This window comes from Balaenoptera borealis, assembly GCF_965194805.1.
Source record: "Balaenoptera borealis genome assembly, chromosome: 11".
In the NCBI taxonomy this organism is placed as follows: domain Eukaryota; kingdom Metazoa; phylum Chordata; class Mammalia; order Artiodactyla; family Balaenopteridae; genus Balaenoptera; species Balaenoptera borealis.
Window position 1 is genome coordinate 8,297,010 of NC_138868.1, and position 25,158 is coordinate 8,322,167.

At 59.0% G+C, this 25,158-nt stretch overlaps 1 protein-coding gene across 4 annotated transcripts in view; it reads left to right on the forward strand.

Moving 5' to 3' along the window:
• Nucleotides 1-25,158, forward strand: part of MACROD1 (mono-ADP ribosylhydrolase 1) — a 153,155-nt gene that overhangs the window by 125,029 nt on the left and 2,968 nt on the right. For 3 of the 4 annotated variants that reach the window (XM_082344159.1, XM_082344157.1, XM_082344160.1), the window contains exon 4: nucleotides 13,367-13,396. The exons of the other annotated variant lie outside the window; for it this stretch is intronic. In XM_082344159.1, coding sequence (XP_082200285.1) covers nucleotides 13,367-13,396 — 30 coding nt within the window. The remainder of the gene's footprint in view (nucleotides 1-13,366; nucleotides 13,397-25,158) is intronic. 4 annotated transcript variants of the gene reach the window in all.

The following is a 25,158-nucleotide window of genomic DNA, read 5'->3' on the forward strand; positions in this document are numbered from 1 at the left end:
GAAGGCGGGCCTGACAAGGCTGTGTCTGGTGGGTGGAGTTTCTAAGGAAGTCCTTCCTGGTGTCTAACTTAAATTCCCTGCACAGCAAAGGCTGGCTGCCTTTCCTCTGTCTTTTTTTTTTTTTTTTTTTTTTTATAAATTTATTTATTTATTTTTTATTTTTAGCTGCATTGGGTCTTTGTTGCTGTGCACGGTCTTTCTCTAGTTGCGGCGAGCAGGGGCTACTCTTCATTGTGGTGCGCGGGCTTCTCATTGCGGTGGCTTTTCTTGTAGAGCATGGGCTCTAGGTGCGTGGGCCTCAGTAGTTGTGGCACGTGGGCTCAGTAGTTGTGGCTCGCGGGCTCTAGAGCGCAGGCTCAGTAGTTGTGGCGCATGGGCTTAGTTGCTCCGCGGCATGTGGAATCTTCCCGGACCAGGGCTCGAACCCGTGCCCCCGGCATTGGCAGGCGGATTCTTAACCACTACGCCACAGGGAAGCCCCTTTCCTCTGTCTATATCGGAAGAAGGGAATGTCTGTTTGGTCTCAGTACCACACCTCATGTTCCAAAAGCAACAACTAGCGTGAGGATTCAGCTGTGTGGTCTTCTTCTAGTTCCTTTCCTTTTAGGGCCTCGGTTTCCCTGTCTATACACAGAGGGGCTGGACTAGATCAAGGTGTGCCTCGCTGGGGTCCAAGGAGGCACCTCTGGACTTCTGCCGCCCTCTCAAAATCACTGGGAGAGCTCCCTCCCAGCTTCCTGCAGTGGTGGAAGATGGGGGTGGGGGGCATCAAGGGGGCCAGAGCCCTGCCATTTCCTCACACCAAGGTACTCCTTCCATCAACTGGATTGAGCCACATTTGGAAGCCAATCCTGTGCCCGATCCAATCCTGTCTCCCGTGGTCCTCTAATTGGTCCCTGTGGGTTTAGCATCGCCTCTCTTCCTGGCCCTCCATCAACCCATCCTCGGCCACCACCATCCCTCCAGCCCCTGCCTCCAGGTCCACTCCCTCCAATTTGCTCCCCCTCAGCTCTGAGGAGCAGCCTTCTAAAGTGCAAGCCTGACCCTGCCACCCCCTCACTCTAGCATCTGCCATAGTTCCCCATGGCCGTGCGAGAAGGCTCAGGGCCCCATGGGCCTGGCTACCCCTCTGCCCTCAACTCGGGCTCACTCCCCTCTGGACATTTCAACCAGATGGGGCTTAATCCACATCTGCTGAATGAATGAATGTCACTGAGAGCAGAGCTTCAGTGCCGGCCGTGCTGGCCTCCGGAGCACAGGAATGACCAGAGCAGACCAGGCCCTCTTCCATAGGCTGCCATGCTGGTAATAAACCAGCAAATAAATGAGAGGACGGGATCACTACAGGACCATGATGTGCCCTCTGAAGGAAATAAACAGGGTGATGAGGAACAGGGTGGGAGGCACTTCAGGGGAGGACTTTCAGTGGAGGTGACATTTTCATTGAAGACCTGAAGGATGAGCGGGAGACAGTTTGGAAAGAGATGGAGGAGGAGTGTGCCAGGCAGAGGGAGCAGTATGTGCAAAGGCCCTGGGGCATGGAAGAGCCAGCCCTATCCGAGGAAGAGAAAGAAGTCCAGGAAATTGGGGAGAATGGAGCGTGGCATGCAGCCATGCATTTGTGGAGGGGAGTATGGATTTTATTCTAAGTGTAATAGGAAGCTATTTGAGAGTTTTAGGCAGGGAAGTGACATGATTTAATTTATATTTTAAAACGATCATCTGAACAACCACTTTGGAGAACAATTTGGCAATAACTAGTAGAGTTAAAGATGTGCATATACCACAACCAGCAGTCCCACTGCCAGGCGTATAGGAGACAAATTCCAGCACATGGGTTCACGGGCCGCGTGCAAGATGCTACTGCAGCTGGGTTTGCAAGAGACAAAACTGGGCACACTTGACTGGTGGTCAGTGGGAGGACGGGTGGAAGAGTGTGGGACAGTCCCAGCCTGGAATATTACATAGCGGTGAAAGCAGACCGACCAGAGCAGCCTGGGCCTGCCGGATAAGCCTCCCAAGCCTCACCACAAAGGGTAGCAGCCAATCCTAGAGTTCCACTTTATATAAAACTAAGACACGATGGGCTTCCCTGGTGGCACAGTGGTTGAGAGTCCACCTGCCAAATGCAGGAGACACGGGTTCGAGCCCTGGTCCGGGAAGATCCCACATGTCACGGAGCAACTAAGCCTGTGCACCACAACTACTAGGCCTGCGCTCTAGAGCCCGCGAGCCACAACTACTGAGCCCACGTGCCGCAGCTACTGAAGCCTGCACGCCTAGAGCCCCTGCTCCACAACAAGAGAAGCCACCGCAATGAGAAGCCCACACACCGCAACGAAGAGTAGCCCCGCGCACCGCAACTAGATAAAGCCCGCACGCAGCAACGAAGACCCAACGCAGTCAAAAATAAATAAATTAATTAAATAAATCCAAAAAAAAAAAATTAAAACACGAATACCTGGGTAATAGCCTGTTGAGGGGTATACATAGTAAAACTCTAAAGAAAATACATGCCCGATTCAGGGTGGTGGGTTCCTCTGTCGGGGAGGGGAGGGGAGGGGAGGGCTTCACCTCTTCTATGACATTGTATTTGTTGGGCTGTTGGTGGGTCAAGGGGCCGTGTGTGTGTGTGTGTGTGTGTGTGTGTGTGTGTGTGTGTGTTCAATAGAAAAGGAGCCCCGGTTGCTGAAGAGGACGGAGTGGAGGGTGAGGGCCAGCAGAGGAGCTGCCCAGGTGGGAGGAGACGGTGGTTGGACCTCATGGGGAAGTTAGAAATGCAGCCCCAGACCTGCCCTGCTGTTCAGAACCTGCACTCTTTCCTCCTCCCAGGCCGTCATTTGTTTTCTGCTCCATTAGCCCTGGTCCTCTCCTTTCAGGAAGAAAACTGAAGCTCAGAGAGGGCAAGGGGCTGCCTGGGATCACCCAGCAAGCTGGGGGTAGAGGAACCTGTGACCCTTCCTGAGGGGTAGGGGGGCCTCTCCAGCTGGGGCTGAGCAGGGGGTCAAAGCTGCCTGCAGGACACACCCACACCGCCCCGGGAGCAGAGGAGAAGCAGCCTCTCCAGGCCCCTCCCCCAGAACCTATTCCCCTCGTCGTCCACTCTTCCACCCGCCAGGGCTCCCTTGGGCCCCAGCCCCTCGTTCCTGCGTGGCTGGAGACTGTGCCCGCCCGGCTGGCTGGGGCCCAAGTCATCTCTTAGTAATTGGGTTTCAGGGATGTTTGTGGTTATGCTAATGGTGGGACGCTGAGCGCTGGGACCCCTGGCTCCTGGGGGAGGGGAGGCCCAGGCAGCAACCAGGGTCCCACAGCACTGCAGACTCAGCACTCCCTCAGACATCAGACCGCCTGATGCGAAGCCTGGCTCCCTTGAGCAAGTCGTGCAACCTCTCTGAGCCTCTATTTCCTCATCTGTAAAGTGAGAAAAATAATAGCTCCCTCTCATTAGGCTCTGCGGGGAGGGAAGGGTGAAAGGAAAGAATCCACTGAAACTATTTGGCCCAATGCCTGGCACAAAGAATTTGCTCAATAAATGTGTTATTAACTATTTTTTGTGTTTGTTTAAAGTCTAAAAGTTCCTCCAGGAAAATGTGAACGGGGGCTAGCCAAATCTGTGCAATGAGCTAATGGGTGACTCACTTTTCTTTTGCTTTTTATGTATATTATCCAATTTGGGGCAATGAACATGAATTTCTTGCAAAACAAAATACCAATATGTGGAAGGTGTCCAGGGGGCTTGGAGAATGGGTGTTGTGGGAGGGTGGGATCCAAGAGTTTGGGGTCCAGCTTGGGGACCGCCAGCTGGGAGGTTGGGTCTCCAGGGGCAGAGCCCAAGGAACCCAGGCAGGAGGGGACAAAGGAGGGGCCTAGGCCAGCAGGAACCGCAGCCAAGTCACCTGCTTTGAGCTTAAATGGCTGACTGGGCAGCTTTTGTAGGGAGAGGCATGGGGGTGGGATGCCCGGGGTGGGCCAGGGAGGGGACTGCAGAACCAGAATGGACGTGGGTGAAGGGGCAGGAGTGAGGGAGGCCCATCTGAGGTTCAGGAGAGCCGAGGAAGGGGGGGGCCTGGCACAGGGCCAGTGGGAAGGAGGAGGCTGAGGGGGAGACTCTGGAAGAGGGAGCCCAGCTGGGTACAACTCCCAACAGATTTGGGAAATCTCAGGGCTCCGCTCACAGAAGATGGAGTGAGGAGCTCGGTCCTGGAGGCAAAAAAGCCAAATCTGGCTGAGCAGGATGCTGAGTGGTCCAGGCTCCAGAGTCAGATCAATGCGATTGAAATTCTATCTCCACCACCCTCACTGTGTGGCCTCGGGCCAGGCACTTATCTGAGCCTCAGTCTCCCCATCTGTAAAATGGAGTGGTGCATCCAGTAAGGTCCCCATGGCTCTCCCTAGGAGGCTGGTGAACAAACCCTGATGAGAAGAAGCTGCTGTCATTATTATTGTTGTTATTATTATTAATGCAGCCTGTCAGCAGGCTGATCTCACCCTTCTCCCTGGCTGACTGGGAAGAGCTGGGGACCCCAGCTCCTGCACCCAATGCCATCACGAAGCTCTATGACGCCGTAACAGTTTTAGAGGCATTTTAAACATTATCATCCATGCCCCAAAGGCCTTCACTTAACTGACCTCCCCACCCCACAGATGAGGAAACTCAGGCCCCAGGGAGTGGAGCAACTGGCCCAAGGTCACAGCTGAGGGTTACAGGACCAGACCTTGCAAAGCACGAGGACGTTGGCTCCTCCGATGAGGGCTGTGGCCTTGGGCAAGTCACTTTGCCTCTCTGGGCCTCAGTTTCCCCATCTGTAAACAGGGCAGGAAGGGGTGTGTGTACACACGTACACACATGTTGAGCTGATCAGCAGAGGTCTGATAGCCTGGTGCCAATAAGTGTGAGCCCCTTGCCCCCTATGAGGGCCCCCCAAGCCTGGGGAATGTCCAGTAAGCCTCACACTTTCCACCAGGCAGCCTCACCTCACAGGACAGTGACCTTGGCCTGGGAGACAGAGCTTGTCAAACACGGCAACTGTTCTTACAGCTTGAGATGCCTTTGAAGTCTATTGTTTTCTCTTCAGAAATTCAGCACATTTCACATTTTATTCCATCTGTGGGACGTTTCTAATCTAAAACCTGTTTTAAACGGCTCATCCTCAAGTAATGTGGACACCCACTGCAGGCCTGTGGGAACTCGGGGAGGAAATGGTGAGGACTTCATGGGAACAAAGCCCACTCCCCCAAACCCCCCGTGGGGCTGGGGCCACCATTCCATCCCATCGCGCGGGCCGTCAGTCAATCGTCACCTCATAGGTGCCGGGCGCTGTGCTAGACTCCGGGACACAGGGGAGCAGTGGGGGCCCGGCCAGGCAGAGGCAGGCCAGGAATGGGGCAGGTGCAGTGGAATTGTAGGGGCTGTTCGGGGACGCACAGACACTGGGGGAGAACCAAGGAGGAGGTCTGGGAAGGGATCACCTGGAAAGTGCAGTAGCCCCCTGGTCCCCCTCCTGCCCCCTTTGCCCTCTGACCTTCTCTCCCCGACTCACTCTGCCTCAGCCACAGCGGCTCCTGGCTGTGCTTCAAACCCACCAGGCGGGCTCCTGCCTCAGGGCCTTTGCACAGGCCAGCCCCTGCCTGGCCTGTGCTCCTCACAAGTGGCTTCCTTTTCAGCGGGTCCCCGACTCCTTCTAGGTGAGCCCCTACCCACCTGCCTGCCACTCTCTCCTCCCTTCTCTCCACTTCACAACCTCTGGCGCTAATGGTAATTCTTGTTCAAGTTTATCTGGTTGTTTCTGGACTGTCTCCCTGCCTGATGATGAGATCTGTGCCAGCAGGGCCTTGCCGGTCTGTGTCCCAGAGCCTGGCACATACAGGGGCTGGATGTGCCTTTGTCAAATGATAGAAAGCTGAGATCTGGCCTTACAGGGGAGGGTGGAGGAAAGGGGCCAGGGAGAGGGGCTGGGTGATTTGGGGGAGCAGTCCCCCCACCCCAAGCCTGGCCGGCAGCCTCTCAGGCCTTGGAGGCGAGGATGAGGCCACGTGGCAGCCGCAGCCTCCGGAAACACCCGGAGGGGCCGTGCCTGCTGCAAAGTCACTGCTGTGCCCGCTCACCCAGCTTCTCCCTGGCCCAGTAACCTGCTCAGCGCTTTCCTCGGGTCACCGAGTCTCCTCTGTGGTGGCCCACACGGCCCACCGCCCCCTCCCTTGGCACTCCCCCACCCGGGCTGGAGGATTTAGTCCCTGTCAGGGAAAAGCCTAGGCAGCTCCTACACCACCTCCTGTCACTGCCCTTGAACCAGCCCTGTCACCTGCATGGCCCCCACCCCAGATCCTGCCTCTTAGGGCCCCCCCGGGTGGGCTCTTCTGTGAGGCCTGGTGGATGAGAGCCTCTCCTTCAGAGCCAGGGGACCCCATGCGGCCTGGCTGAGTGACTCTGGGCACAATCGTAACCTGTCAGGTTTGTTCAGTGTATTGTTAGCGGGTGCCTGCTGTGCACTGGGCTCTGTGCTGGGCGCTGGGGACGCACTGTGGACGAGACACTCAGGGCTGGAGGGGTAGGGTAGCAAAGTAGACGCTCACCTGGGAGGTGAGGATGCTGGAGGCAGTGATTCAGGGCCCATGGGAGGGTGTAGCCGGAGACCAGCTCCAGACACTGCCGGCTCTCAGGGCCAGAGATGGTGAGAGTCTCCTCCAGGCAGGGGACCAGCCCATGCAAAGGCCCTGGGGCCGGAGGAAATGGGGCAAGTTTGAGGTCCTGGAGTGTGGCTGAGGGATAGATGGGAGGGAGAGAGGACAGAGATAAGGTGATAAGTCAGCAGGGTCATGGGCCTGGGGTGTGGGAGCAGCTTGTTCTTTATCCTGAGAGCAAAAGGGGGCTTTGGACCTTTAACCAGGAAGCTGGGGGTAACACAGGAGATGCTCATATTTGCATAGTGAGAAGATCCTTCTCCATGGCTCGGCTCTCTCATCTGTAAAATGAGTTAGTAATAGTGTCTTCCACACAAGGTCAGGATTAAATGAGCTCATGCAAGTACAGAGCTTACCTGGCCCAGGCCCAGGCCCTTCTGCCACTGTGGGCCCTTCCTCTACAAAAATAAAAGTTAATTGTATGACTTTGTTGGCATAAAGACGAATTTATTAACATTTTATATATATTATATATTTTATATATACTTAAAATTATATATAACTTTTGTTTTCAACCTAAAAGTTCACTTTTTCTTCTGATTTTAATTTTTTAATTTTTAATTTTTTATTTTTTATTTTTATTTATTTATTTTTTTTAAAGGTTAGACTTTATTACCCAGATTCTATTTTTATTCCCCTGGTATTGTTTTTTGTTTTTTTTTTTATAAATTTATTTATTTATTTATTTATTTTTGGCTGTGTTGGGTCTTCGTTGCTGTGCGAGGGCTTTCTCTAGTTGCGGCAAGTGGGGGCCACTCTTCATCGCGGTGCGCGGGCCTCTCACTGTCACGGCCTCTCTTGTTGCGGAGCACAGGCTCCAGACGCGCAGGCTCAGTAGTTGTGGCTCACGGGCCTAGTTGCTCCGCAGCATGTGGGATCCTCCCAGACCAGGGCTTGAACCCATGTCCCCTGCATCGGCAGGCAGACTTTCAACCACTGCGCCACCAGAGAAGCCCGTCTTCTGATTTTAAAAGAAATTAGGGACTTCCCTGGTGGCACAGTGGTTAAGACTCCACGTTCTCCATTCAGGGGGCCCAGGTTCAATCCCTGGTCAGGGAACTAGATCCCACATGCATGCCTCAACTAAGAAGTCCGCATGCCGCAACTATGAGTTCGCATGCCTCAACTAAGGAGTCCACCTGCCGCAACTAAGACCTGGCACAACCAAATAAATAAATATAAAAAATAAAATAAAAAGCGCAAAAATACATACATACATAAAAATAAATAAATAAAAGAAATTACGTTTTCATTGTCCCTAAAAGTATTATGAGCCCCAGATACATGCCTATTACTCCCTGCCTGGGCCCTCAAAGTGGGGCCACTCTAGGTGCTGCCTGGCAGGGCAGGAGGGGGTGTGCAGTGGGGAGCAACCAGAAGAGGAAGAGGAGGGAATTCCCCGGCAGTCCAGTGGTTAGGACTCAGCACTCTCACTGCCAACGGCCTGGGTTCGATCCCTGGTCGGGAACTAAGATCCCGCATGCTGCGAGGGGGTGGCCCCGAAAGAAAAGAAGAGGAAGATGTATCTGTGTGTCCCCCTCCCCTCTGCCCTCTCCCCTTGCCTCCCCCTCCCTCCTTCCCTGTTCTGCTGCTGCCCTGGTTCAACCACATTCTGGCCCCTTTGATCCTCGCTGGGCCTGTGGAGAGTCAGGCAAAGCCGACCACGTCCTTCCCCAGCATAGGCACCCCTGTGGCTCCCCGTCCCTCCAACCAGGGAAATGCTCAGACTCATTTCCCTGCATGTCCTTCCTTCCCTCCAAGGTGTGCTGCCGCCTCCTCTGTGAAGCCCCCAGACTCCAGGCTGCTCCAGCTCTGGTACTTTCCTCACCTGGACATTTACACACTCCCCTCGACTCAACTTGGGTACCCTTGGTGGCCCCTGGCACACAGTTGGCACCCAAGCAAAATGTTGTTTTTTTTTTTTATCATGTTGTACATTACATCCCTAGTACTTATTTTTTTTAAACAAATTTTTTTTTTAATTTATTCATTTATTTTTGGCTGCGTTGGGTCTTCATTGCTGTGCGCGGGCTTTCTCTAGTTGCGGTGAGCGGGAGCTACTCTTCATTGCAGTGCGCGGGCTTCTCATTGCGGTGGCTTCTCTTGTTGCAGAGCATGGGCTTTAAGTGCGTGGGCTTCAGTAGTTGTGGCAGGTGGGCTTCAGTAGTTGTGGCTCGTGGGCTCTAGAGTATGGGCTCAGGAGTTGTGGCGCACGGGCTCAGTTACTCTGCAGCATGTGGGATCTTCCCGGACCAGGGCTCGAACCCGTGTCCCCTGCATTGGCAGGCGGATTCTTAGCTACTGCACCACCAGGGAAGACCCCCTAGTACTTATTTATCTTTATTTATTTATTTACTTATTTATTTTTGGCTGCGTTGGGTCTTCGTTGCAGTGCGCGGGCTTCTCATTGTGGTGGCTTCTCTTGTTGCGGAGCACGGGCTCTAGGGTGCATGGGCTTCAGTAGTTGTGGCATGTGGGCTCAGTAGTTATGGCGCACAGGCTTAGTTGCTCCGCGGCGTGTGGGGTCTTCCCCGACCAGGGATCGAACCCATGTCCCCTGCACTGGCAGGCAGATTCTTAACCACTGAGCCACCAGGGGAGTCCCCAATTAAAATGTTTTGTGCAGAGAGTGACAGAGGGGCCGCTGGGTCCCCTGAAGTGACAGTGGCCAAGCACTCCGGGTCTGGCCCTCTCCCTTTCACCAGGCAGTGGCCACATTCCAGCCCCTGAACTGGGCCGGGAGCTGGGGCACAAACTGGGAAGCAGCTCTCCCCCACCCACAGGACAACAGGTGCTGGGAGTCGGGGGAGGGGCTTCCCCCCCAGGTGCCCCGGGCCTGAAAAGGTGCGGAGTAGGCAAGGGAGAAATGGGGGTCGGGGGACTGCACTGCCTGAGCAGCAGTGCGGGGGCAGGGAAGGGCTGGCAGAATGTGTGAGAGGCGGGGAGCGATGCCCCCAGCGCACCCCAGCCCCAGCCCCTGGCCTGGTTGGCCGCTGTCAGCGGACAGAGGATTTGGCAGTGACTGGGGTGGACCTCATTTCCGCCCCAAGGTCACAGGCACAGCACTGAGGCTCCTAGCCAGTTAATCGTGTCCAACAGAGCACGGCACAGGCACATCCACGGGCAGGGGCCGCGGCAGGGCTGGACCACCTCGTCCTGCATGGGGGCCGACAAGCCAACTCGGATGGCAGGCGTCGGACCAGGCATCTCACAGCCCCAGAGGCGCACACTCTGGCCCAGGAGCCTACGCCCACCACAAAGCCAGAACAAGCCTCAAGCCCGGCTCAAACCCTAGGGCCAGGCGTGGGCCCTGCCTCACAAGCCTGATGACCCTGCTTTGCTGGGGCAGGTTTGGGTCCTTTGGGTGGGGCTGTGTTACAGACTCTGGTTTGGACCTGAGGTCCAGTGCTCGTCCACGTCTTGCTCGCCCATCACCCTGCCTCAGCAAGGAAGCCCTTTCAGACAGAGGGAGGGTGCAGGGGTTAAGAAAATGGGTGTGACAACCAGCCATCCTGGTTCCTTTCCTACCCTCACCAGTCACGCTGTGAGCCTCAGTTTCCTCATCGGAAAAATGGACTAATGACCAGTTGTGATTTAGAGCCTCAAACCAAACTGAGGGGAGCATGGGGGCGGCGGGGCGGCAGAAAGGGGAGGAGCTGGAGACTCAAGGCCAGCGTGCGGGTGAGGTGAGGTGGGAAGGGCCAGCCCGGGCCGGGGAGCAGGAAGGCCTGAAACTGCCCTGCTTTGGATGGGAGGCTGGGCGGTACACCCAGGGGACCGCCTGTGGTATCTTTGGTACTGCTCCCCATTTTCCTTGTTCCCCCCAAGCCTCCAGGCCATCCTCCCAACTGTGAGTGCCTCGGGCAGCCCTATAGGGGCACCATGTGACCAGGTGTCCAGGCCCCTGGGGAGAGGGCCAGACAGGGGCCTAAGGGAGAGAGGAGCAGGAGAACGGGGTCTAGACCATCAGATTGCAGCCCTTCCCCCTGAGCCCCGCCATGGGACTGCCGGGCATGGTGGGCTGGGGGAAGGGGACACTGCAGACCAGCCTCCTGGGTTACCTGCTGAACTTGGGGACAGGCTGGTGACCAGGTCCTCCGTGCAGCTTGATTCTGAGCCCCCAGTGCTGGGCCATACCTCCTCTCCCACCTGTGGCAGGTAATGCCACCTGGCTACCTGGTCCCCCCTTGCCCCAACTCAGCCTCTGCCCCAGGCTCACCTCCCTCCTCAGCCCCTGGATGAGACATCGGGCCAATCCACCCCAGTCCCCTCACCCGGGCAGGGCCACACTTGGTGGGGTTTAGGGGGTGCAGGGCAGGTGGATGTTGGCATCTCCTTCCAAAGGGGCCTGCAAAACAGCAAGTCGGCGCCCCTCCCCTCCCGGCCCTTTGAGGCTCGCTGCCAGTGCATTTGACACTGAGCTCTCCACCAGCGGGAGCCAGCTCGTTTGCGGCCGGTGTTAATTAAGAGAGAGAGGTGATGGGGGGAGGCAGGGAAGGGCCGTGGAGGGCAGCTTCCGACAGCCGCCAGGACTGCCCTGGGAGCCAAGGGGGCCGGGAGCTGGACCCGCGCCGACCTAAGATGCCTGGGTCTCCCGCGCTGGCTCCAAGGCAGAGCTCTCCGGACGTCCGACCCCTCGTCTTTGCAGCCAACCTGCTGGGGCGGGAGGCGGGTCAAGACTGCATCAGAGGGGCCTGCTGTGTGCTCTGCCCGATGTGGAGGAGGCGGGCCCCAGCCCTGGGGGGCGGGGGGGGGGGAGGCGGGGGCGGGGCCGGGGAAGCCTCCCTCCCACAGTCCCTCAGCAGTCTGCTTCGAGGTTGGCCTGCTTTGTGGCTTGGCTTTGGAGTCAGACAGAGCCCGTTCCAATCCTGCCGCCACGCAGCTCAACCTCTGAGCTTTGGTTTTCTTATCTGTAAAATGGGAGCAGTAGCACTGCCCTTGTGGCTTTGTTATGATAGTGAATGGGGTCAGTCTGTGCCTGGCAAATAGCCCTCGCTCGGTCATTGGCGACGTGCATTCCTGGGGCAGAGGCCACATTCCAAGCCTTTGCGGGCCCAGCCCCTAGCAGCCTGCCACGTCTGCCTGGGTGTCCCGCGTGGTCCATCTCCTCCTCGCGCTCTCCCTCCGGCTCCGGCTCTGGCTGCCTCACCCGCCTGCTCAGCCCGCCTCCGCCCACATTCCCCGCGGCCCCCCAGCGCTGCTCTGGGAGCGCCCAGCCGCTCCTCGCCTCTCCATCTTAATTAGCTGCTTGTATTAATCTTGCAAGTAACGTGGCAACTTGCAGCCCTGGGTTTTCGGGCTGTGGAATTAATTATTCCCCAAGCGAAGAGCTGTCAGCTCTGGGAGACCAGCCACTCAGAGCCACCCGACACCGCTTAGCAGCGCCCACAGCCTCCGCGCCGCACCCCGGGCCTACGGCTGGGCCGGCTCACAAACGGCCCCCATTCCTGGCCTGGGCTCTTTTCCGGGTCCCCCTCTTACAGAGGGGCTGCAACAGGACCTGGGAAGGCAGGGAGGGATGCCACAGCGGTGTCGGAGCTGGAGGCCCCGCCTGGGAGCCAGGACCCGTGGGGCCAGAGGGGCTGAGGCACAGCTGACCCATCTCCCCACCGGGCAACACCTGGGCCTGGGGAACGCACCTGCCCTGTCTCACCCATCACTTGCACTCATTAGCATCAGTGCTTCACACAGAGGCAGCTGTGTGGCCGGAAGCTGGAGGCCAGGCTGGGAGGGGGTGCTGACTTGCACAGCCCTCACATTCTGATGGAGAGGCTGCCAGCCTCACTTCGCCCCTGCGTCGGCCCCTGGGGAGGCCGGAGAGGGCAGCTGGCCAGGCAGAGTGAGACGGACAGGGCAGCCGCGGCAGCTGGCGGTCCAGCTCTGGTCGAGGGTGCGGGGGGCCAGGGGCCGGCGGAGCTGAGGAGCCCTCTCTCTTCCTTGACCTTCACAAGTCACCCATCTGTTCCGGTCCGGTTCCAGTCCCAGTGCCCTGGGCCCTCCCTGCGCTGTCCCGGGGTGGGGTGCTGACCTCGCACGTGAGTGCTGTCGTCCATGAGGCTCCCAGCCCTGGTTCACAGTCATCCCCTGGGCGGCACTTACCACGGCTGCAGCGATGCAGTTTGTTCCTAGTGGCTGCAGCTCTGTGTCCCCCACAGTCTGTGAGCTCCGCATCTCTACACCAGGCCTGGCACAGAGGGGCTCGGGAGACCCTGTGGGAAGAAAGAATGAGCGTGGGACTTCCCTGGCGGTCCAGTGGTTAAGACTCCATGTTCCCAATGCAGGGGACGCGGGTTTGACCCCTGGTCGGGGAACTTAGATCCCACATGCTGCACTGTGCAGCCAAAAAAAAAGAAAGAAAGAACGAGTGAATGAAGGATACGTGCGGCCGAGGGTCGTCTGCCACTCTAGACCCCACATGCAGCTGCTTCCGGGGTGAGCGGACTCGACCGTGGTGCCTCCCACTCCCACCACCCTACCAAACCCAGGCCCATTGGGAGCCTCAGCTGGAGAGGAAGTCCCAGCCCCCTCCGCCTCCTGGTTATCTGCCCCTGCTTCAGGGACCCTGTGTCCAGGGACCCGGGCTGGCCCTCGGGCCTGGCTGGCAGCCCCCCATCGCCCCCTCCACGCAGCTGCATGCCCCACCAACCTCTCCCCGACTGACCGCCTTCGTCTTTCTCTCTTGCAGCCAACAGCTCCCTGCTCGGAGGCGGCGGCGGTGAGTACGCCCTTCCTGCGGCCTGGGGGTTGGCTGGGGGTCTGCTTCTCTCCTCCTGGCCCCTCACCCGCGGAGCCCAGCTGGCTGCCATGCGCCTTCCCCACAGCCTTCCTCCCGGTCCCCACGGTGCGCCGTTCCCATTTCTCCATCTCTGCCCTTCTTTACCGCCTCCCACCCCATCGGCCTTGCCCGGCGTCGCCCTCACTGTGGATGAAGCCGGACACCTGGCTGGCAGGCCCGGCTGCTTCAGCACTGGGTGACTGGGGTAGGTCCCCACCCTCTGAGCAGAGGCCTCCTGGTCTGTAACTGGGGGCTGGAGGGCCCCCTGAGCTTTCAAAGGGACTGGGCCTGGGACCGGGTCGTTGCGGGGCCGGGGCACAGGTGTGGTGGGGAAAGCCCAGCCCTGCCCCTGACGCCCACGGGCCCTCGGCCAGCCCTGCGCTCCTTTGGCCTCAGTTTCGCCACCTGTGAGGGCAAAATTAGCGTCTCTGCAACCTCGCAGGGCGGCTCTGCCGCCAGGACAAGTTCTCATCAAGTCAGGGGGAGCTCCGCCAACGGTTAAGCCCACGAGAATGCAATGCGTGTGTGTTCACTGTTGTCAAGGACCACGAGGAAGCAGGGGTTCCGGCAGGCCAGGCGGGCAGGGTGTTGGAAGTCAGCGTGGGCCCGGCCCCCAGGGGCACAGGGCAAGGTCAGCAGGTGCCGGCGGGGAGGGGCGGGGGGACAGCCCCTATGGCCCCGGGGCCCGGCCAGGCCAGCACAGGCTGGCCACACCAGCCGCTCAGCCCCAGCCCCTCACCCCCCGGCTGGCGGGGCCGCCCGCTGTCTGTGCAGGCAGCCGTAAGATTGGTGAGCTAGGGTCAGGGGTTAATGCGCCGTCGGATAAATCCCAGGGTGCGCTTACGGCAGTCGTGGCGGGGCCCAGGCCAGGTTTTAAAAGGGGAAAAATAAAAGGGGCATAGAAGGTCAGGAATAAATAAGAGCAGCGTTAAGAGCTGTTGATGACCGGCCAGGATGCAGGATCGGGGGCGGGGGGGGGGCGCGGGGAGCCTGTTTGTGTTTAGAGACGTTTTCCCTCCCTCACTCCCTCCCTCCCTCCCCTGCTTCTCCTCCAGCTGTCCCTGTGGAGGTCACAGCTACCCTGGCGGCCTCACAGAATGAGGTGGCTTCACTGGGGACTGGGGGTCCACAGACAGGCCCATCTAGGACCCTCTTCTGAGCCAAGTGCCTGGACAGATCTGCCGGGCACCAAAGGAGCCTGGTCCCTACTTCCTCAAGCTCACAGGCCAGACGGGAGCACCACCACGACGCAGGGTGGTCTGTGCGATCGGGGGGCGCTGGGCCGGGTGCTCAGTGAGGAGTACAGCCTCAGTGTCCGGGCTTGGGGACCAGGGAGGCTCCTGGAGGAGATGGTGCCTCCACTGGGACCCAAGGGATGGGTAGAAGGCAGCCGGTGAAGAGCAGTGGGAAGGGTGTGCTGGGCAGAGGGAACGGCACAGGTGAAGCCTGGAGTGAGGGAGAGCGTGGGGCATTCGGGGAGACTCCGAAGACTGGAGTGGTCGGAGCCCAGCCGGGAAGAGGGGAGACGGGAGAGGACTCAGGGGCCTCAGAGACCACGTGCGGAGCTGGATTTTTAGCCGTTCAGTTAGGAAGGCAAAGGATCGCAGAAAGGTGTGGGACTTATAAGTCCTAAGTCAGGTCATCACCCCTCTTCTGCTCAAAATTCTGCCAGGGCTCTCACCTCACCTCCTTCCCACGGCCCACAGGGTCTCCAGCCGCCCGTCAGACTGCCTGGCCCTCTCCACTCTGTGCCAGCCGCACCGACCTCCCTGCAGTTCCTGGAACAGACCTGGCCCACTCCTGCCTCAGGGCCTTTGCACTGGCTCTTCCCTCTGCCCCAAACGCTCTTCCGCAGAGAGCCATGTGGCTGCTCCCTTCACCTCTTGCAAGTGTTTACTTGCGTGCCGTCTACTCAGTGAGGCCCACTCTGACCCCTCGAAATTGCAGCTCCCTGCCCCTGCCCCACCTCCCCAGGCCCCTCACACTGCTCTAGTTTTTATTTTCCTCCAAGCACCTCTCTCCTAATGTGCTATATAATTTACTTGTTTATTATGTTCATTGTTTATTGGCTGTCTCCCCGCGGAGAATGATAGCTCCAGAAGGCATGACTGTATCTCCAGCACTTAGGACTGGGGCTGGCGCATACAGTCGGTGCTCAATAAATGGTTGATAAATAAATGAATGAATGAACTACAGGTAAAGGCAGGGACAGACAGCCTTACATGTCAAGCAAAGGACTTGCTGATGAGGGCAGTGGGAGCCACTGAGGTTTCAGGCAGGGCAGGGAGTGACTCATAGATGGCCTGGTGACCTCACTCTGGGAGGTCAAAGGACACCTGCTCTGGCCAGATTGAGGGGGGAGGCCCAGTGGGGTCCCTCTAGCTCCCTTTCCTGCAGCACTGAGGGTGAGAGGAGGCTGGAGCAGGCCCCAAGCACAGCCTGACCGACGCAGAGATGGATGGGGTGGGCCAGGACCCAGGAGGAAGTGGGCCCGGAGTCCAGCCTTTTAACGCCGGCCGAGATTTATGGAGCCGCCGCCAGTGCTCACTGGGGCTGTCACTCTGCTAATGTGATTGGAACAAGGCGGAGGTGGCAGGGAGGGGACAGGGGATAGGGAGAGGCTGGGGCTTGGGGGGGCCTGGCGCCCACCTGGGATGGGAATGGTAACAGGCCCTGGGCCCCCGGGATGTCCTCTGCTCTCACATCTGCCACCTGTACCCTCTACCGCCCCCTGGTCCATCCAGCCTTAACGCCCCGACCTGCCAGGAGGGAGGGCACAGGCAGGGGCAGCCTGGGACTGGGGGGTCTGGGTCCCCATCTAACCCTGCCCAGACAGACCCTGGTCTTCCCAGGTGCCCTCTTCTCCCAAGTCCAGCCCTGCAGGGGTTCAGGCCTCTACCCACCCCCAACTTCCCATCACCACCCATTTACCTATCCAGCCACCACCCATGCATTTAACAAGCACTGGTCCCGTTCAGCCTGCCCTGGCCACTCTGTTGAAAACTCCCCCAGCCAGCCCAGCCCTCCATGCTGATCCTCTCCCCTGTCCTGTGCCTGTTCCCAGAGCACGGATGCCCTTTCAACATGCTTGTGTTTTGTGCTTATTTTTATTGCCTTTCTCCCCACTAGAACATACTCTCCCCAGGAACAGGGTTCAGGGGATTCCAAGCCCCTAGATCAGCCTTTGTGGGGTGGTTAGTTGCACCCCTGTGTGCTGGGTGCTGCCCTAGGAGCTGGGGACTAACAGCCCGCCCCGGGGTTCTCATACAGTCCTGTTGGGGGAGGGTAGCTATCAGTTCAGAAAGGAGCTCTTGAAAGGGGGGCTGAGGCTGGCCTGCGGGGCTTTGGTGCAGGGAACCGCAGTGTTTACAGCAAGTATGTAGGGGAGTCTTCTGGCACCCTAAACCTCAGTGGGAACCCCCAGGGGCTGCTGGGGCCAAAAGGACTTAACCCAAAGGGTCCAGGGCCCCTGGGCCTGCCTCACTGGGGTTGGACACCCACCAGGCCCTGAGGCCAAGGTAGGTGGTGTGATAACACAGTGAAGGCCCCCCACTCCCCATTCCTTCCCAGCACTCTTTCTGAGTGTGTGTGTATATGGAGCTGGAGAGGACACCTGTGTCAAACCCTGGGACTCAGGACTTGACCCTGCCCTCAAAGAGATCCATTTTGGTAGAAGTCTTCCCAACAGAGGGGGCATTTGACTTGGGTCCCAAAGACTGCATAGGAGTTCGTCGGGTACAGAGGGATGGAGAGGCCCACCAGGTAGAGAGCCCAGTGTCTGCGGTGGGGAGACCTGACAGGGCTGGGGCAGCTACCCAGCCGGACCCTCAGGCCTCGGGACTGCCAGACCCACTCCTGCTCCCGCCTCCTTCCTGGAGAGCCTTTTACTGGCTCGATAAAAAATTTTTGTGAACAAACACTCTCCTATTGTATGGTAGGAAGGGAGGCGGGCCCTAAATCAGGATGGGAATCGACAGGGCCCTGACGCGTGTCTCTCCTGTTTATTGGGACTGAAATGTTTACTCGGCGATAAGGAGCCAGCCTTCTGGTGGAGATTTGTGCACTCTTTTTCAATTACCCCTCGTCTTTCTCTGCCACTTTCGCACTAAAGGGATAATAAATGTATCGGAGCGTTTCAATTATTCATCTAAATCATGACTGCGCCTGCCACGGCCAAGCTTTAGTGACAGATTAATTCAGGGCCGCCTTCCTCTGCTTGCAGCGGCCATCTCTGCCCCCGCCTGTCCAGAGCCCCGGAGGCCAGCCCAAGGGGTGGGCGGCTGGGGTCAGGCAGGTCCCTGGCAGGGGCAGGGCAGGATGGAGCCCCGTCCACACACAGCCACTGCCAAGGACCCTCCCTTCCGGAGGTCAGCAGGCCACCCAAACCTGCAGGCCTGTGAGGGCACAGCCACCCTGCCCTCCTGCTTATCGGCTCTGCATGCCCTCCTCCCTATGCCCACACTGCAAGTCCATGTGTGCGTCCCTTACACTGCAGGGTCCCAGGCATCTCCCACCAGGGAGAAGCCAGAGGTGGCTCGGCTCCCGGCATAGCCCTCTCCTGCCACAGGGCCTTTGCACATGCTGCTCCTGTGCCCGCCCACCACACCTTCCCACCTAGTTATCTCCATGTCAGGGCAGCCCCTCCCACCAGCAGCCCCCCAACACACACACACACACACACACACACACACACACGCCCACACACGCCCACACACTGCTCTATTTGCTGAGGGGCCTGCCACGTTCCTGGCACTGTCCTCAGTGCTGGAACACAGCAGGCACTGGGACACAGCAGCCACTGCCCCTCTTGGGCCAGTATTCTGTCATCCTTGAAAATCAGACTCTTGTTCGTGTGATTAAGTACCAACTGCTCCCCATCAGACTCCCCCACTAAGGGGCATGCACAGGGCGTCTGTCTGTCCACCTCCTGGAAAACAGTAGGTGCTCAGTGGGGACCTGTTGGTGACCCAGCCATGCCCAGGGGCGCCTCCCCACAGCCCAGGTATCTGTGTGCATTCCTCCCCCACCCACCACGCAGGCACATGGCTCGGGCAGAACCTGCCACCCGGGGCCCAGCCTCTCCTCTCTCCACACAGGGACCCATGAGTCCAGGGGGCGGGGGGCACCCTCTTTCCTCTCTCTGTCTCCGTCTGAGTCTCCCTCGCCCCCACTCGGTCTGTCTCTTGCCTCTCCTGCCGTCTCACTCTCGCTCCATCTCTCTGTCTCTCTCCTCCACGCCGGCTCCTCCGGCACGTGCATTCTCTCCACCTCTTGCTCTCTCCTGCTCACTCGCCCTCAGGATTCAGGCCTCGACTTCTGCCCAGCTCATTTGCCATCCCGCGCACCTCCACCTGGCACTATCTCCATCGCCCAGCGCCGCTGATCTGTGATTGCTTCCCGGCTCTGCTCCGATTAGCTGGGGCCTGGCACAGCAGGCAGACAGGGGGCCCCCATGGCCCTCTCCAGGCCAGGCCGTGTGGGCCGACCAGCCGATCCTGAGCACGGCTCCGTGCCAGGCTGCGGCAGGGGGGTGCATGGGACGGGTGTGGCCAGAAGTTGTCTGGGGCAGGGGGCCGTGCTGCGGCAGAGAGGGGAAGGGCATTCCTGGACGAGGGCACAGCAAAGGGCCCCAGAGGCCATCTCAGACCACGCTCCTGCCCTGCTGGCACCTTCCCACTGCAATGGTTCCTGCTGATGCAGCCCTCCCCTCCCACCTCTCCCCCTGTTGCCCTGCTGAGCCCTCTGCCTGGACCCCTCCTCCCCCGACCTCCCCAAAGCCTTTCTTCTCATCACTCAGGGCTCTGCTCAGATGCCACCTTCTCAGAGGCACCTTCCCAACCCTGAACCGCACCCATGCCTGCCCAGCTCCCTTCCCTCTCCTCTGGCTCTGGAGTCTGTTTCCTTCTGCCGTTTCACTGCAGTGATATTAGAGCCGCACTTCGCCTCCCTCACCCAGGGCCTGGCGCCTGGCGGGTCCACCTCCCCACTGCCCAATGCCTGTGTCGAGGATGGTGGGGGAGGCACGCGGAGGCCGGATGTCATCTAAGGCGGAGGCCGGAGGGAGCCCCAGCCTTGCTCAGCGTTGATGATTTTATTTCATGGACTTGTGGGAGCCATGGGAGGTTTCATGAGCAGGGTAGTGATACGGTCCCCCAAGTAAAGGCCCCGGTGAGGAGGAGGAGGTGCTAACAGCTGCCAGGCGTGTGGAGCGCTCCCTGCGGGGGTGCCAGGGCCTTGCTGGGCTCTCCCTGCAGAATCTCACCCCCGTCACAGCACTGTGGGACACGCGTACCGTTAGCATCTCCATTTTGCAGATGAGGAAACTGAGGCACCAAGTCCCTTGAGCTGAACCGCGCTCCCCAACCCCACCCCTCAGCCAGCCCTCCCTGGGTGGGAGAGAGAAGGGCAGGGACGCCAGCTTCGGCCTCTGGGGCCCGTGCCCTGCCCCCAGCGGGCAAGATGCTTCCAAGCCCCTGCCTGCAGCTGCCACAGGGATTTTTAATAACGGGAGTGATTTTTGCATGATGAATGAGGTGCTGCCGTTGTGTACATAATGAAGCCCTAATGTTTTCAAATCCCCATTTAAGGAGCTGATCTCACCCCGTAATGAATTTCAGATCACATCGCGGAGCTGTCGTTCATCCATCTTCTCCCTGGGGCACCCACCCGCCTTGGCCCCTCGAGGGTGGGTCCTGACGAGGGCGGGCTCTGCATCCCGCCCCCCACAGTGGGATGAGCCCAAGGCTAGCACAGAGCGGGGGCTGGCACGGGTTTGTTGACTGAATGAGTGACCAGGAGGGTGTAGGCAGAGGCCGAGGCAGTTCTGGCAGTGGGGTATCATGTGGGGCTGAGGATCCCAAGTCTCGGCCTGGGCCTGGGAGGAAGATGGAGGCCAGAGATGAAGAGGGCAGGAAGGGCCAGAGAGAAGGGGGCCCGAGGCCCTGGCCTGGGTCACTTGGCCAGGCTTTATGGCTGGGCCTGCCCCCTGCAGGTTAGGGGCCTGGCAGTGCAGCGGCTCAGGCTTCTGCCCCCTTTCAGCCCTGGCATTCGGCGTTTGTGCAGGTGGCTGGGATGGGTGGCAGCTGCAGGCTGCGCCAACGTGGTTGGAGTGGGAGGTGGTTGGAGTGGGAGGTGGTTGGAGTGGGAGGGCTCTCAGGCCGGGCGCCCAGCCCCTGGGGCCTGCGGGGTGAGACGTCTAAGTGGGAGGTGGTCCCGAGGGCCCAGACCCAGGTGCCTTCCCGGGCTCGAGAGGTGCACCCCTCCCCTGGCCCCATGGGCCTCAAGCTCACCCCTCTGCCTCCCCAGCCCTCTCTCTGCCAGGGCTTTCTGGGTGACATTTCCACCTGGCAGTGTGTCCCATCCCTTGGGCAAAGGGGACCCCAAGAGCATGAGGGACAGAGGAGTCTTCTGCCTACGGAGTCCGTGGCTGTGCCTCGGTCTCCCCATCTGTAAAATGGGGCGACATGTGATAACGTGCAGGGCCCTTTGGTACCATCTCGCACTGAACGCTCACACCAAATGCAGAGGGAGGTGCTGTTACTGAGCTTGTACAGATGAAACTGAGGCGCAGGGAGGTGAAGTGACCCAGCGGAGTGGCGGGAGAGCTGGGGGGAGGGAGCCTTGGGTCTCTCGGGGCCAGGTCTGCTCTGCTACCAGGAGGCGTGGCCCACACAGCCCCAGCGAGCTCCTTTCAGAGGCTCTGAGACTTGGCACCCTGGGAGGGCACTGCCCAGGCCCATCCTCTCCCTCCGCTGCCCTGCGGACCCACAGGAGCCCACAGGGTAGGGCTGGGGGCTGCCCAGGCAAGGCCTCACAACCCCTACCTGGCTGAGAGTGGCTTTGCCTCCAGGAGCTTTTGTCCCTGTTCCTATGAGATGGAGGCTGGGGAAGCGGCTCTGAGCATCTGCTCTCCTGTAACTGTGAGATCTTGGACGAGTTGCTTAATAATTCTGGCCTTTAGTCTCCCACCGCCCCCCGGCCACCTCTCAGCAAACCTCAGTCCTCCCCACAAACTTTCTGAGGCCAGTTCTGAGGCTCAGAGAGGCTAAGTGACTGGCCCAAAGCTACTGGCAAGCTTGTGGGCAGGATTTCTGGAAAGAGAAATCCCAGAAGGGGGCGAGCAGGGCGGCCAGACCCACAGGACAGTGGAGGGGAATTGGGGGGAGATGGAGTGGTAGGCCCAGGGCCAGCCAGGGTCTCCTGCCCTCTGTCAGGGGCACAGCTGCCCTCCTCTCCCCCAGGCCACAGGCCTCCTTGTGTTCCTGTAAATAATTAATTAGCCCCTGCTTGCTTGTTTGTTTAGCATGAGGAATGCTCCCCCACTGAGATGCATTTATTGCTGAATAAATTTAAATATCTAATCTTCCCTTCATGAATATTACAGCACTCTAAATAGCGGCCAAAATATCCTAAGCGCCTTGGCAAATGGCCCCCACGGGAGCCTGTCTGCTTCACCTCCACTGGCTCTGAGGAGGGCCCGGCTCCAGGCCCTGCCCTCTCCCAGCGCCCTCCCAGCCCTGGACTTGTGAGGCAGGGGCTGAGTCTGAGCTGATGCTCCTGAAGGCTCAGTGCAGGGCTGTGGAGGCGACACCGATGGCAGGAGGCTGGGGTGGGCTTCCAAGCAGGGGCGGCTGGCTTCTCTGGGGAACGTGCCTGGACCAGGGCGGAGAGTTAGGGCTGGAACAGAGAGAGGGCAGACAGGGCCCCCAGACAGAAGAGATCAGGGAGGCAGGAGGACGGGGAGAGCAGGTCTCCAAGGCAGCCTTGCTGGATCGGATGGAGACAGTTAGTGGTCAGCCTGTGGGTGCAGCTGAACAGTCGTGCAAGAGGAGTGGTCCCAGACCGCTCAGCAACCAAAGGTCCCCAAAGCAGTCCCTCTGTTGGGAGGGGGATATGTAGATGTGGGGAGGGGGCAGGGGCCAGCAGTGAGGAGACAGCAGCTGTAGACAAAACGTCTTCCCAAAGTGTTTGGGTGAGGAGGGCAAACAGTAGACAGACAGCCAGGGTGGGAGGGAGGCTCAGGATGGGAACGGAGAGACAGGTCCTTTCATGGTCCTAGAGGAAGTAGAGCAGTCCAGCTGTGTGACCTTGGGCAAGTCTCTCACCCTCTCTGTGCCTCAATTTCTTCTTCTCTAAAGCAGGAAAAATAATAGCACAGCCAGGCTGTGAGGCCCAAATAAGACGGTGGATGTACATGGCTCAGCGCCTTGCTCACCAAGAAACTGTTGAGGGACTTCCCTGGTGGCGCAGTGGTTAATAATCTGCCTGCCAGTGCAGGGGACACAGGTTCAAGCCCTGGTCCGGGAAGATCCCACATGCCACGGAGCAACTAAGCCCGTGCGCCACAACTACTGAGCCTGCGCTCTAGAGCCCGCAAGCCACAACTACTGAGCCTGCGCTCTAGAGCCCGCAAGCCACAACTACTGAGCCCGAGGGCCACAACTACTGAAGCCCACGGGCCTAGAGGCCATGCTCTGCAGCAAGAGAAGCCACCCAATGAGAAGCCCATGAACCGCAATGAAGAGTAGCCCCCGCTCACCACAACTAGAGAAAAGCCCGCGTGCAGCAACAAAGACCCAAGGCAGTCAAAAATAAAATAAATAAATAAAATTTTTTAAAATTTATAAAAAAAAAAAAAAAAAAGAAGAAGCTGTTGAGGCTAAAATTAAGGAGCCAGATCTGGGACCTTAAAGGTGGAGGAGCGAGGGGGAGGCTGAGGATGGAGGCAGAGTGGCCTTAGGGCCATCTTCCGGGAGAGGAAGGATTCAGCCTTGACCTTAGTGGAGGGACATCTGAGGAAGGCCCTACCACCCATGTGGGCTCAGTCTCCCCAGGAGAGACCCCAGGTTTTCTGCTGACTCGGAGTGAGGTGGGGGTCAAGTTGGAGCTTTGAGGGTTTTTTGTTTTTGTTTTTTTTAATTTTTTTGGAGTATAGTTGCTTTAGAGGGTTTTTGGATGTGGCTGACCAGGGAGGGGACCGAAGGTCAATTGGTATGAACTGGGGCACCCCCTAACCAGGCAGGCCCAAGGGCCAGCTGCCCCAGGGTCAGGTGGGGAGTGGGGAGGAAGGACATTGTCTTTGGATGGGACCCCAGGAAGCCTCCTCCTTCTGGTCTCCAGGGCTCAGCTTAGCCCAAGGAAGAGCCGGGACCGGGCCTGGGGGTCAGAGCCAGGGGAGGTGCAGGTCATGGTGGAGACATGGGAAGGGCAGCCCTTTGGGCTGGGGGCCTCCTCTGGCACTCAGGGATGGGAGAGCCACAGGCTGCTGTGTGGACAGGGAGCAGGGGCAGGAGGGGGCCTGGCTGCTGAAACCCTGAGTGCCAGGGCCAGTCTGGGCACTGGCTTCTTGGGGGAAGGGTGAGCAGGGTTGGAACCCCAGGCCTGTCCCTCAGCTCTGCTTTGGGAGAACTGCTCCCTGGGCACCTGCACACGGCCCGGCCCTGTTCTGCATGCTGCTCGGGGGACTCCAGCCCGAGGGCTCTGCCAGCGCCAATTCCTCCCTCCGCCTCCCCCCTCATGCCCCCAGGTCAGCCCCAAACGCTTGGCTGCAGGCCCGTCCACTTCTGCAGGAAACAATAAGTCCCTCAAACACAGATCTCGCTGAGCGCCACTTCCACACAGCCCCCACAGTGGGCCAAGGTCGCCTGCAGGGTGGACAGCACGGGGAGATGGCAGGCAACCAGGTGCCAAGTGGATGAGACCACTGGGGCAGGGCTGGGAGGTCCCCAGGTGAGCCGGCTCCGGCAGGTCCCTGTGCTAACCCTGTACGCTACCTCCCGCCCCGCTCCCTGGTATATACACATTGGGCACCCGCCCATACAGTCTCACTTACCTAGTAATAGCCAACACTGGCGTCACCTTCACTCATGCCTTAAGCATGTTACAGGAATTAACTTAATCCTTCCAATACTCCTATGAGGTGGGTACTAGTATTATCCCATTTTACAGATGGGGCAATCGAGGTCCAGAGAGGTTAAGTGCCCTGGGTCACACAAATGTGCCCGGCAGAGCTGGCATCTGAACTCAGGCTGCCCAGCTCCACAGCCCCTGCTGTGGCACACCGTGCTGGGTGGGTCGCCTGGCACCCCCACCCAGAACAGACACACTGCACGTGGACGCTGTACACCCACTGTGCCACACTCTCCGCCCCCTCCCATTGGGTGCCACCGTCCTCATCCCTGCCCGAAAGGAGGAGGCGGGGGACCCAGTCCCAGATTCCCTCCCCGGGTTCCCCCAACTCCTCTACCCAACCCGCCCACCCCCACTCCTGGGACGCTCTGGGAAATCGCCTGGTGCCATCCCTGAGTGAAGTCGCAAAATTAGGTTTAATTGGGCTCACAGGGCATAAAAGAAAACAGAAGAAAAGGGGGTGGTCCAGCTGGTGTCCCTGGTCCTGTGCCAAGATGTTGAGGGTGGGGCTGTGATGAAGGAGCCAGGGCCTCGGTTTGCGCATCTGTAAAATGAGGAAATGATAGTCCTTTCCTGCTGCAGAGCATTGAGCTCGGTGTCCAAGAAGCCCCTGGCACAGGCCTAGGGTGCAATCGGAGCTGGGGACCTGCCAGAGGTGGGTCATGTTCTCCTGGCCAGGATGTTAACGCCTCCCCTGAGGCCGGGGTGGGGGGGGGGCGGGGGGGGCGCGGTCACTGTGCCTAATTTTCAGATGAGGCAGTGGACAATCTGGGAGCGGGGAAAGGGCTTACCAA